Source organism: Mustela erminea, chromosome X, assembly GCF_009829155.1.
Source record: "Mustela erminea isolate mMusErm1 chromosome X, mMusErm1.Pri, whole genome shotgun sequence".
NCBI classification, from domain to species: domain Eukaryota; kingdom Metazoa; phylum Chordata; class Mammalia; order Carnivora; family Mustelidae; genus Mustela; species Mustela erminea.
Window position 1 is genome coordinate 44,192,337 of NC_045635.1, and position 14,218 is coordinate 44,206,554.

Below are 14,218 nucleotides of genomic sequence, written 5' to 3' on the forward strand. Positions count from 1 at the left end.
AAAAGTATACATGCACCTCATTGTTTATAACGTCATTTTCAATAATTGCTTTAGCATCACATTTTGACAGTACAAGTGATTACTAGGACCAGAGGGAGGTCAGTCAGAGAATGGTCACTGATTTACTGGTGACATAGTGCTGTGTCCATAAATGACTGAAAACTCCCAATGGCTACACCAGCTAATGCTATCTCTGAGGCCAAAAAGATTTTCAGAGTATATCGTGCTTAGCTGTTGTTTAGTTCTTGTTTGTGAACCTGGTTAAAAGGTAACATAATATTCTGGTTGCCTACAGATGATATAGTTTATAACCAATGATAAGAGTTAAAGTTCTATACACCTTATGCTAAGGTTTAGAAGGTTATACTTCAGATTACTGTCCACAGAGATTCTCTCTTAGATATTCCCTGAAGACCAAAGATCATAGGGCCACCACTGGGAGCTCTTATAGAGATCATTTAGATAGAAGCTTCTCTATCCCTGCACCAAAAACCAAGTTCTGGAGACCCAGAGTAGGAAGCCAAGCCTTAAGGTATGGTAGATGGTAAGTAGACTCCTCAAAGGTAGATAAAAGCCCTGGACTGGGAGTCAGGAGGTTTGAATGCAAATCTGCCTTTCATTATAGCTGTGAAATCCAGGTTGAATCATTTAACTGCTCTGAACTTCAGTTTCTCTTTCTGTAAAACAGAAAGTTGTAATTAATGAAACAACAAATGCAGAAAGGATCCAGTAGAGACTCACTATGTAAGGCTTGTATCTGAATGTGTTCCTTGTAACTACTTCCTAACTCTTCCTACATATACCATGGAAGGGAGGACACTGTTCCTTGGGTCCTGCTTTAAGGAATCTTTCAAGTTGCCTTCAATATATCCTTCTAAAAATTTGGGGGGTAATATTTGAAAAATTCTGAACTGATCCTGAAATGTCATATCTTCTTTTCTCCACCTACAAAAATCCTACTCATAACTCAGGACCTAATCGAAATCATTCTCATTGCAAATAATTAAATGCTCTCTAGATACAATCTAGGGACTCAGGGAACTTCCTCAAGGAAGTGATATTTGGGCTGTGATATGAAGGTTGAGTGGGAGTACCCCAGGGAATGAGGGGGAGAAAGCATTCTGAACAAAGGAGACAGTATATATAAAGGCCTTGAAGCAGAGATAGTGTGGTCTGTTGGAAACACTGAAAGATAACCAGAAAGCCATCGTGTGGCTAAAGCACAGAGAAGGCCAAAACCCTTACAAATAGGGCAGTCTCAAATAGCTGTGCAGTTAATGTTCTACATAAAGTGCCTTGTTAACGGAGCTAAAATCCAGCCCATGCTCTGCTTGCTAAGCCATAGAGCTGTGTCCATCCAGAAACTATCTTTTTTTGATTTGTGAATTCTTGTTTTAAATGTCAGAAAGATGCAGAAAAGGTAGCAGCAGTCCCTACAAGGCCATGAATGTTCTGGCTCCTACTATCATACCATCCTTACCTGGAATTATTTCCCTCATTCTCTCTCAGTGTTCTGGCTTAACAGTTCTTCTGCATCCTCAGGACCTTTGCGCATGTTTTCCTTGATATACTGGGTTCCACTATCATACACTCATACACAATGCTTGGTACACTGTTGAGGTTTGATGAGTTTGTTTTAGTGTATGGTCCACGACCCAAGGCTGATTTGGCTACCTTTGAGTTTTGGTCTGAATGAATTACAATTGAGTTTGAACTTCCCTGGTCTTCAGGCTAGGGAGGGTGGTGCAATTCCATTTGCAAGTGGTGTGAGCAGTGACTCTTGGTACCCATGCATGGGAAAGCAGGTCCTTCCTTTTTCTGGGGCTTCTGGCATCTTTAGGGGTGGAGAGAGTCACAAGGACTTCTTAACATAGGTAATCGTGATTTTTTTTTTTCAAAAAGAGTTGAAAGCCCAGAAACAAGTTGTTTAAGACTTTCTTCTACCACCAAACTCAGGTTAGCTCCAACCGTAAGGCTAGAAAGACTGTTGGTGCCCTCTTCTGGGCATTTGGGGCAGTAGCATACATTGAGCACACCGGGGCGGGGGGCGGGGGCATTTCCAAGAAATAATCATGTCAATTTCTTTCAATTTGCTGGTAAGAATAGAGTTGATTTTTGGATCTTTTTCTGAAATAAGAAATTGAATCCTTTTCGGAAAATAGGAAAGCTGACTTATTCAATCAGGCAAGTCTCCTGAAGCTCTGGTGGATAGAGAAATGGAATAAAAATTCAGCTGAACTTTAGAAGGATGCTGAGCAGACATTTCCTTTGGTCAGGAACACTTTACATATACTTCAAAATCATAGGATATTATGATAAAATTTACCATTTATTTAAGATTATCTATGTGCTAGATACTTTCTATACATTGTCTCATTTAAATCTCACTACAATCCTAGAAGGTAAAGAGTATCTCCAATTTACAGTTAAGAAAGCTGAAATTTAGAGAGGTTAAGCAATGGACAAAAAAATGGAAGAACCAGAAATTCAAACACAAATCATGTTCTTTTCAGTGTAATATGTTGTCTCTTTTTATTTCTTTTGGCCCTGTATCTACATTACACTACTAAAAGATGTCAGAAAAATGTTCTTGACAGATGTAATCCCAGTGCAATACCACTGAAACACTTAAGAAAATTGTACCCCAAACCCTTACATGGACCCTTTTTCCAGTTGTCCTGACCATTTGTTTTATTTAGTTATGTTGTATAAAAAAGGTAGGAAGTTTAAAGTTGTAACAGACAGAGGTCAAGAGCCAAAGGGAATGTTTGGGAGGCGGAGAAGGGGGTAAGAGAGAAAGAAGGAGTTGTACAGACATGGAGAACAGAGAGGCTTTTTGACTGCCTCTCTATTGCTCATAAAGCCAAAACTAGCCCATCAGGGTGAACCCAGCTTTCTGGAGAGAAAAACTTGCATCAAATGTAAAATAATTGACCTCTGTCTAATACTTTGTGCCAGGCACTGTTTTAGTGACTTACATGTATTAACTCATTTACTCCTAAAAAAAAAAAACACTTATGAGGCAAATCTTATCATTAATCACATTTTACATATTTGAAAATTAAACCAAAGAAGCGGCTGTGATCACATGAGGAAACTGAGACACAGAGTTGAATACCTTGCCCAAGGTCAAGTTAATAAGTGATGGAATTTAAACTTAGGATACTGGCTCCAGAGCCATGTTCTTACCCATCATTATATATTACCCCTCTCAATATGTTGTAAGGATAAGCATTATTTTAGGAAATATTTACTTTGGGTATATATTGAGTGTGTGAGTGTGTGCGCTAATATTTGTGTTGGGTTGCAATGTAAAATATATTTATTTCTGTGAGTCACAGACAAAAGTGTCTAAAACCTACTGCTCTAGCAATAGTATTGCTGAATTATACATCTTCAGTCTCTAGGCTGAAGGATAACGCTAAATTACTCTCTAAAACAATTTTACCAAATCAGATTCCCACCAGCAGTGTGAGAGTAACCTGTGTTCTATATCCTCACCTGAACTTAATAGTGTCAGGCTTTTAATATGCTGCCAGTCCAAACGGTGTGAAATCATATCTTATGTGGTTTTAAATTGTATCTTTCTGATTTCTATTACATATTTTCATAGATTTTGAGTATTCAGATTTTGCCCTTCAAGAACCATCTGTTTATATCTTTTACTTGTATATTATGGCATGCAATACAAATGTATACAATACAACATACAACAACAGCAACTCTTTGAAGGAGCCAGCAGTACAGATGAAGAAACTCATGCTGGCAGAAACCTTGCTTAAGGTCACTCAGCTAATGGGTTATTGAGTTGGCATTTGAGTCCAGACCCAGGGGACCTGTTAGCCTATGGCTTTTGTTTTACAATACATGCCAGGGACCAAGCAATGCTCGTAAAAACAGAAGAAGGGAACAAATAAGATCAAGCATATAACAATATGCCATGTGTCTAATTAGGTTTTGTGTAATTAACGTGGCTTATTTCTTTGTGTCTTCACAAAAACTTGTGAGATAAAACACGTTCTCATTTTACAGGTAAGGAGACTGAGGCTCAGGAAAAGGAAAGATTTGCATTGGAGAGGTTAAATTATAGCTAAGAAGAGGCAGAATCACAATTCAAACACAGGTCTGTGTGATTCCAAAGTCCATGCCGGTTTACAATAGTGCCTGTCCATAGATATTCTTGTTGGTATGAGGTAAAGGCCTCCCACAAATCATGTCTGCCTCATTTCCTAGAGCCATGTTTTGACCTCCTGCTTCACCTTCTTAGAGCCCCAACGAACTGCTTCTATCTGGAGATGGCCAGGACCACACCTACCTTTTTTGTTTCTTTTTTTGTAGAATCCTGGTCTGAGGCAGCCTTAACTAACTGGCCCAGCCCACGGCCTCCCATTAACCAGTCAAATGAGATGAGTTCCCAGCCAACTTCCACCGATTCATCTTCTACTGCCTCCAGACTTCTCTGAGAAAGCCCACTCAGGATCTCAACACCTTCCATGGTAAAACAGAAATTCTTAATCAGAACTGTCAAACTTGACTGCACATTAAAACCACCTGCAGAAGTTAAAAAAAAGCCTTGATGCCCTAGTAAAAGCCCAGACCTGTTACATCAGAATCTCTGAGGACAATTTCCCAGGCATCCCTAATAGCTAAAGCTCCCCAGATGATTATAATGTATAGCCAAGATTGAGAACCACTGTTAAAGCATCTTCTTCAAGTTCCAGTAGCCATACTCACAGTGGTTTCCACATTTTAGTGTTCATGGAAACTTCTTGGAGTATTTGTTACGATTCAGATTTGTGGACCTCACCTTTAGAAAGTCCATGTTTTGGTTTGGACCCAAGAGTCTGCATTCTTAACAATCACCCCAGATAGTTTCACTGCAAGTCAATAGCTGATCACATTCTGGGAAATGCTGCACTAAGGGAAGGGCTACATGGAAGTGGGATGGAAGTAAAAGGTCTCTGGCCCTTTAAGGACTAATTAAGAAACTACCTTTAAAGCTATGGAGCACAGCAAGCAAGGGCTGCTTTTTCTCATCCTAGTGGATAAGGTAAGGGAGCAGGTCCTGGAATGGACCTCTCCTTTAAGAATACCTCAGCATCCGAGTAAGTGTTATCTTGTTCCTAACCCTGAAGAGCAAGAAGGATATGCTATGTTGCTCCACCTGTTGTTTCCGTTTGTTTTGATGTGAAGAGGCCAAGTTAAGAGACCTCCTTTTGTCCAGAAGATTCTCCCAGAGGAATTGATATAGGGCTTGCCTGCTTGCCTTTCATTTTTTCTTGCCCTGTCTTTTCTGGTTGTGGAGCCATATGCAGTTACCTATGTGAAAGGAAAGGCTCAGAGTGACACCCTTTGGGTTTGGGCTGGAGCGTCTTGCTGAATACCACACCTTTCAAGATGGTCCTCCTCAGCATCCTTAGAATTCTTCTTTGGGGACTGTTGTTGCTTTTTATGGAACACAGGGTCCAAATGGCAAAGGTAGGGCAGCCCTCTATTGCCTTCATGGCTGATGCCCTTTCCTTGCCCCTGATTCGGGAGCTGCTAGAAGAAGCTCCTGGCCAGCAGCAGAGGAAGCCCCAGGTCCTCGGGCACCCTTTGCGGTACATGCTGGAGTTGTACCAGCGTTCAGCTGATGCACGTGGGCACCCTAGGGAGAACCGCACCATTGGGGCCACCATGGTGAGGCTGGTGAGACCCTTGGCCAATGTAGCAAGGCCTCTCAGAGGTGAGTTATCATACCATACTGTCCTGTCGGGAAGAGAAGTGGGGGATAAAGAATGTAGAGAAAGGGAACCTGTGAGTTTATTGTCAGGCTTCATTACCTAGTGGGTGAGTTGTTTTCTCAGGCTTGGATTTCAAATGATGGAAAAGTTGGAAGAAGATGGCTCCAAGGCTATTTCCCTTTAGCGTCCCAATTTGAGAACAGATTGCCTTGGGACCTACCTGAGGAATCTCTTCCAGGCCTCAGGAAAACTGAATGATGTGTTAGCTCCTGTCTTTCTAAGAAAGTCTTATTGCTTGTTATGTCAGTGAAAACTATAATTGAGAAACACTCATATGCATTCTCGTTGGGGGAGCCTCTTTATGTGTGGTTGTATTCTTATAAGGCAAAGAGCACAGGATGCTGAATTGGGGAAATTTGCGAGAATAGACAGAAACAAATTAATATCAGAAGTTCTGTATACCTGGTTCAGTGAACATCTGCTACTGTATATAATCCTTAAGGATGACGACTACCATTAGCTCTCATGGAGCAATTAGCCTAATTTTAAAAGATAAAACTAAAGCACAGAAGTCAAATAACTTGCAACATTCACCTAGAGAGTGGGTGGCAGAGATAGTATTAGAGAGATTAAGTCTGTCTGATTCTGAAGTTTCCATAACTTCTCAAGTGTTTAGATATAGTATGTTGATATCCTTGTATACCAAGCAGTTTTTCTATTGTCCATATTGCTAGTTTGGTACTAGCAATTGCTAGTATTGTCCATATTGCTAGTTTGGTACTAAAGGTATTTTAGGATTTTCTTTGTTTGCATCTTGCTTGATTTTAAAAAAGTCTTCATTAGATACTGATTCAGAAAACCAGTAGGCTTCTGAAGTACAGGGCTTTCTAGGGAATGCAGAAAGTCATCAACTTCAAGGAAATCTTGGGAACCCGGTGAGATTAATTTTGGGTCTTTGCTAGTTTATACTCTCTCTCTTAAATGAAACAACCAATATTCCCCTAGCTAACCTTTATGTGAGTTTACCATGTGCCAGGCATTGGGCAAAATACTTCACAAACATCTTTCTTAATCCTCACCACTAGCATAGGAGGTAGGTACTATTAACATAATCATTTTGTAGGTGAAGAAATTGAGGCTCAGAGTAACTTACTCAATCTAACACAGCTAGTAATTGGTAGAGCTGGGTGTCAAACCCAGGTTTTCAAGCTCCAGAGCCAGTGCTCTTAATCATCCTGCTGTGCTGACTCAACAGATTTTAATTGCGCACCAGGCACAGTGTTTGGGTTAGGTCTGAAATGGCAAATAATGGTTCCCCTGACCTCTAGAAGCTCCCATTAAGGTATAATGGACAGATAGGTAATGGTGTTAGAGCATGACCAATGCTTTGACATTTGACAAGGATAAGCAGTAGGGCTCCCAGGACATGAAAGAAGAAACAGGTCACTGTTCAAAGCCAGCGAAGGGAAGCAGGGAGATAATGAAAGACTTCATTGAAGAGCTAATATTTGAGCTGGACCCTGAGGAAGGAGTAAGGAGACTATGTGTAGAGGCAGAGACAGGCATTCTGACCGAGGAAAGGGAAAATAGCTTGGGGTTAGTGGAGAGTCACTCAACAAATATTTAACACCTACTGAAAGCTAGGCACTATTTTAGGTGCTGGCATACAGATATGATCAAGACAGGCATGGTTTTCAAGGATGAGACAGATAAGTAAAAGCAGATAATTGTGAATTGTGGTAAGTGCTATCAAAGAATGAAATTGATTTTGATAGAGAATAACAGATCCTTCCTTTACGTGGGATTGTCAGAGAATGCATCTTTGAAGAGACCTGTAAGATAAGTAACTAGGCATGAGAAGAATAGAGAAAAGCCTGATTTAGGCAGAGGGAACTATGTGTACTATGGCCTAGAGGGTGGAAACAAGCTGGTCTGACTTGAAGATTAGAAGGAAGATCAGTATGGCTGAAGTGTATTGAGCATTGTGAAGAGTGGCAGGAAATGAGGCTGATGAGAGGCAGAGACTTACAGGCCATTGTAAGGAATCTGGATTTCATTCTGAGTGCAGTAGAAAGCTGTGCATTATTTTCACAGTTTGTAGAGATGATAAGGGGCTAGAATGGAGGATGCCTAGAATTACGTCACTGTCTTGGTCTGACTGTTGAACATACTGGCATCTAGGACTCTGGAAAGGATCCAGAAATGGATGACAAGAGTACAGGGACATATCTCTCCATTAGGAGATGACCCAGCTGAATTGAACTTGCCTGGAGAGCTATGCCAGGTTCAATCACACAGGATGTGTGAGTCAGCCATTTCCCTGAAAAATTCTGAGCAGACCCTTCCTGGCTCTGATCCTTAGCCACTCCACCCTGCTTCAGGAAATATGTGATGTCAAGGTCTGAAAGGAAAGGGCAGTTCCTCACCAGACAGTCTGCTAGAGGTTGGGTTGGGCTCTTTCTCAGGCAGGGTGGGGCAGGTATATGGGTGGGCCTCTTGGAAAGAAGATTATAGGATGGGAGTGTAGAGTAACTTGAGAAAGCAAATACAAGTTTGGCTTGGGCTCTGTGTGAATGATGTCCAGTGACCCAAACTTGAGGGTGTATTTAGCATAAGTTGAATCTGAGCTATGAAAAAATATCCTGATGACTCAAGATATTAAAGCACTTCTACATTGGCCAGTCCAGGCCTACTGAAAAATCCAAGCTTGTGTATTCAGTGAAGGAGGAAGGTTAGGTAAATAATATGTAAATTAACATGCAAATGTTTATCAGTAAGATGTTTGAAGATAAAAGCAGCCATTTTCTTGCAATGCCTGTTTTTTGTTATCTTTGCTCTGGACCTTTTTTCCAGGAGAGGGTGCTGAAATTCAGAGCACTATGGGCCCAGCTCTCCAACCTTTTGGCCACTGGGTGTCAGCATTACAGTCTGGATTAATCCCCAAGAGGCTTTCAGCTTCTGGTAGACTTCTTAGCAAACAAAATATTTATCTGAACAAGGCCTTGTTGAAAATGGTATTTAGGGGCTTGGTGGTACAATGAATGCACATGAATAATCATTTCCAGTAAGAAATGAACAAGGAGAGACTGAGAGTTAAGGGGAAAATGGTTTAAGAAGGAACAGCTGCTCAAGAAGCAATTCTTAATGTAGAAGGTGGAAATGGCAAAACAGCTGCCCCCACTAGGGAAAAATAGACAAAATTATTTTGTGGCATCGTGGTCCCAGATTTGAAGTGATGGCAGGCCATAGATAGCCCCCAATATTGGGCTGTTACCTCAAAGTTTCATCTGTATAATGATATGACAGGAGAACGCATTCTTAATTCATGCATGTCTCAACAATTCTCTTAATTGATCACTTTTAATAGTCAACTAATACTGATCTTCTTCCATACATACAAAATAATTCCATATTTGGGTTTTTTTTCTCTCATCTTCTGTTGTGAGTGATCTAAAAATGGAACACAATATCTTTTTAAGGGAAACCTACTTGGGCTCAAATCTTGATTCTACCATATACTGGCTTTGTATGTACTCTGGCAATAACTTCTCTGAGCCTCAATTTCTTTGTCTGCAAAATGGTGATAATTACTATCTCATAAGGCTTCAGATTAAAGGGCTAATGCTTTAAAACATCTAATAGTAAATGCTTGACAAATGATAGTGATTATTATGGTCTTGCTTTATTTTAAGGGCTGCTTACAGCTGTTAGTTTGTATTGAGCGGAGTCGTGAGGGAGATTCAGGCTCCAGGTAAGAAGCTAATCCTCTGCTCTTGTCCCCTCCTGTGCAGGCCCCTGGCATATAAAGACCCTGGATTTTCCTTTGAGACCAAACCGAGTAGCATACCAGCTAGTCAGAGCCATTGTGGTTTACCGCCATGAACTCCACCGAGCTCATTTCCATCTCTTCTGCCACATGCAACCCTGGCTCCAGAAAAGCCAAACCAATCACTTTCCTTCTTCAGGAAGAGGTTTCTCAAAGCCTTCATTTCTGTCCAAAGCTTGGACTGAAGTGGATATCACACAACATGTTCACCAAAGGCTCTGGAATCCCAAAGGACGCAGGGTTCTACGACTCCGCTTCATGTGCCAGCATCAAAAAGTTAGTGAGATTCTTGAACTTCAGTGGCATGGCACTTCATCCTTGGACACTGCCTTTTTGTTACTCTATTTCAATGACACTCATGAGAGTGTTCAGAAGGCCAAACTTCACCCCAGAGGCCTGGAGAAATTCATGGAAAGGGACTCTTCTCTTCTCTTGCGGAGGGCCCGCCAAGCAGACAGTATCATATCTGGGGTCCCTGGCCTCTCTGGGGAACATGATAGGCCTCAAAGTAAAAAGTGTTCCCTCCAACCTTTCCAGGTCAGCTTCCACCAGCTGGGCTGGGATCATTGGATTATTGCTCCCTACCTATATACCCCAAACTACTGTAAAGGATCTTGCCCTCGAGTACTACACTATGGTCTCAATTCCCCCAATCATGCCATCATCCAGAACCTTGTCAATGAGCTGGTGGACCAGAGTATCCCTCAGCCCTCCTGTATTCCTAATAAGTATGTTCCCATTAGCATCCTTTTGGTTGAGGCAAATGGGAGTATCTTGTACAAGGAGTATGAGGATATGATTGCCCAGTCCTGTACATGTAGGTGATAGCAAAAGTAAATCTAGCTCAGGTTCTGAGAAATTGGAAGAATGTTTAACATAACAAAACAAATATCAGTGTTAAAGCTACAAGTGTTCTACCTGTGGTCATCTACCCATTCTTTGAGTTCCATTCCTTGCCCTAAGTGTTACTTAAGTCTCTTCTCCCCATGTATGAGGTCCTCACTTTATACAAACAGTTCTGATACCAAACATTAGTACAGTTTGACCGCTAGTCAGAGCCCTTAAAGATGTTCTTTTGGAGATACCCAGCTTTCTTGTCTCTTTTTTTTCTTTATGCTGGCTTTGTCAAAAGTCACTAATCCATGATAGTAGAACTTCTGGAATTGTCCTACCAAGGCCTGAAAAGATGAAATCTTCCTAGTAGCCATCTTTTTGAGGCTTTCTAGAAGACCATGGGTTAAGAAAGCCACTTGAGATTTTACTCCTTTATGTTGCCTCCTGTATCCTCAAAACTAGTATGTCATCATAAAGACTGCCTGCATCTGTGTTTGCATTGCCCTCTGAATCTAAAACTAACTTTTCTCAGATGGATTAAAAAATGTTTAGGTAATAATCTCCATTGAAATCTTTGGCAGGAAACAGTGTTTCTAAAATATCAGGGATTTTTCTCTCAGCCTCTGAACCTGGGGAAAGTATATGGGATCCCTTTTCTGGGGTAAGGAGAACAGCCTTTGATAAGACTGATAGGAGAACTTGAATATGGACCTGAGGATAATCACTTCAAAACCACCTGCATCTATGGTGAGAGGAAGAGCTATCATTTAGGATTATGTATGGGGGAGTCATTTTAAGCTTTCTAGGGAACAATGGAGTTCACAGTGCATTGTTTTATATAATACTTAAATCTCTGTTAATTATCATTAAAAAAAATCTCCCTGGTGGCTCAGAGGCTAGGAGTTGGCCTGGTCGGGGTGGAGGAGTAGAAGGTTTCATCCCAGAAGCTTGAAGGGCTTTGGGGGAAGGGTGAGATGTTCTGAAGCCTGAGACCAACTTCATTCTAGCCTTGCCTGTTTGTGAGTTCAATTTGGCTTTGGGTTGGATCTCTGTGGGGAGATGGGCTTGCTGTTTGGGGAGACATGAAGTCCTGCTTTAGACTAAATGATGCTTGCAGTGTGATTCTTTTCTACTCCTGTATTGTGCTTAAGTGATGGAGACTGGGCTGTGTTACAAATAAATCATTTTTTTGTTGTTGAAGAGAATCTTGAATGTTTGAAGGATTGGGAGTGGGTGGAAGGAATTTATTTCCTTTGTTCCCTTTAACTATGGTCTGGAGCTCGATCCTAATCTCCAAGGGTAGGGCTGCAGACTTCTATGAGGTTCTCCTTAAAGGCAAAACTGCTAGTGATCAGCCTTTCCCAAGGGGTCTCTTTGAGGAAGCCCAGTAAGGCATCTACCCTGCCCAACTTTTCCTTGACTAGTCTTCTGACCATTCACAGTGGGATGGGACTTATTTAGGGTAGGTGCATATCTTTGCCAAATGTAAACCCCTTCCCCACCATCACCATTTTTTTCATTTATCTATCAGATTAACTCACCTTACCATTCCCTTCTCAATAATTGGTTCTGGCTAGATAAAATATCTTACACATCTATAAATATAGAAATTTTATTCTTCTGGAGGAGCTGTTTTTTAAACATCCTTTTATCCATCTATCATATCTTTAGGAATCAGTACAGATTTTTTTATTTCCTGAATGTCCCTCATGACACTCCAGACTTGGGTACGTGCCCTACCTCTGTACTCACATAAGTACTATTTGCTTTCTTTTAACACATTCTAGTGTAACTGTATTTGTTGCCAAAGGTGAAGTGCTTTTGGGATTTTCAACTGTTTTACCCATTTCCATATTACTGGATCCCGGCACATAGTAGGTCTTCAAGGAATATAAACACAAGAAAGTGACTCTTTCTGTGATACACTCTTCCTAACAAACATTTTAATGCTCACATTTCATTCATTTTCCATTGGAATAAATGTAATATGATATCCCTTGTACATAAAGATTATTTTTGTACCCCACTATTTCAAAACCATCAACCAAGTTGCAATAGAATGTGACAGCTATGTTCCTGAATGAGGCAGTTTCAGAATCATTGTAATATGTGGCAAGTTGACAGAATAAATGTGCACTTCCAGTCTAGATATTTCCCTAGCCTGCTTGGGATAGACACAAATACCTAACAGGCCTGAAGACAGACCTTGTTCTCAGGACCAGATTCTGAATTCAGCATTTCAGTGCTCAGAATTTCCAGAAAATCATGGTCCGCTAGCTTTATGAGTCCTAAATACATCTGAAACTTAGTATTTTTACAGAAGGCTCAGGGTTAACTGGCCACATTATCCATTAAGTCTTGAGTTGTCAGGATACCCAAGGAAAATACTGGCAGGATGGAGTCGTTTGTGGCTGGTGTTATGGATTCTTTTTTCCTTTGAAACACTGCTTTCAACTCAGCATTTTTTTCTCAAGTCTGAAGTAAAATATATACACATATATATATATATATATAGTCTCAAACATTCTCTCAGAAGGAAGGAAATAACTTACTAGTGGAGGAGGGTATGTAGGAGTATTTCGGCCCAGGTGGGTGGGGAGAAATGGTTACTTGGGCCAGAGAGGGAAAGCAGGGAGTAAAGCCCACCTTGTCCCAGCTTTCCCTATGAATAGATCAGAACTTCATTCAAGGTATGGTTGTAAAAGGAGCAGGCATTTAAGCTTAATTCTGATCCTGGAGGTCTGTTGCATTTACCTTGGTAGTATGTTGTATCCAATGGGCCAAGCTGGAAGCACATGAAATTTATCTTCAGTTCCACCAAATACTTGGGTACTTCATTTTGTAAAAGAAGGTTTTATATCTTCAGTTAGTTCTCCCAGCACTGTGAAACAGGAGGTAGTCACTCCATTTAAAAAGAAAAAAACAATAGAAATGTTTTATTGAGATATAATTTGCATACCATTAAAAGCTACCATTTTAGTGTTTGATTCAGTGGGTTTTAGTATATTCAAAGTTGGGTAAAATTCACTACAATCAACTTTACCACATTAAAAAACCCTTGCCCAGTAGCCATTAATCTCCATCCCTCTACCCCAACCCTAGGCCCTGGTAAGCACTAATCCACTTTCTTTGTCTATGGATTGTAGATATTTATATAAGTCAAATAATACAATATTTGGCTTTTGGTGACTGACTTCAATTTCACATAATGCATTCAAGGTTCGTTTGTGTTGTTCACTCCTTGTAATTGATAAATAAAATTCTACTGTAGAATATACTACATCTTCTTTATCCATTCAACAGTTGATAGGCATTTGAGTTGTTTCTACTTCTTGGCTATTATGAATAATGATGCTATATTGTTGTGATGAGCACCAGGTGTTGTATGTAGTGTTGAATCACTAGATTCTATACCTGAAACTAATATTACACTGTATGTTATCTAACTGGAATTAAAAACTTGGAAGAAAAACAAAAAGGGAATAATACTGTCATGAATGTTCTTGTGCAAGTTTTTGTGTGGACCTATATTTTCAATGTTCATATATATATATATATATATATGTAAAATATAGTAGTAATGCTGAGTCCTATGGTAACTCTTTTTAACATTTTGAGTAACTGCTAAACTGTTTTCCAAATTGGCTATACCATTTTATAATCCAGCAATGTATGAAGGTCTCAATTTCTCTACATCTTCACCAATACTTCTTATTGATTTTTTTTTAAAATTTTAGCTGTGCTAGTGGAAGTGAAGTGGTATTTCATTGTGGTTTTCATTGCATTGATAACTAATGATGTTGAGAATCTTTTCATGTACTTATTATTTGAGACT

General features: G+C 40.2%; 1 protein-coding gene across 1 annotated transcript; it reads left to right on the top strand.

Annotated features, from left to right (window-relative positions):
* The first annotated feature begins 5,376 nt into the window (after window positions 1–5,376).
* On the top strand, window positions 5,377–10,374 carry BMP15 (bone morphogenetic protein 15). The gene is made up of 2 exons (XM_032331313.1): window positions 5,377–5,725; window positions 9,515–10,374. The coding sequence occupies exons 1-2, from the start codon at window positions 5,398–5,400 to the stop codon at window positions 10,372–10,374; spliced, it is 1,188 nt and encodes a 395-aa protein (XP_032187204.1). The 5' UTR covers window positions 5,377–5,397.
* Window positions 10,375–14,218: the final 3,844 nt, after the last annotated feature.

Excerpts from the sequence above, each read along its gene's own strand:
- BMP15 (XM_032331313.1), top strand. The coding sequence starts at position 5,398 with ATGGTCCTCCTCAGCATCCTTAGAATTCTTCTTTGGGGACTGTTGTTG. Across the intron at positions 5,726-9,514 it reads TGTAGCAAGGCCTCTCAGAG|GCCCCTGGCATATAAAGACC; the intron begins GTGAGTTATCAT and ends CCTCCTGTGCAG.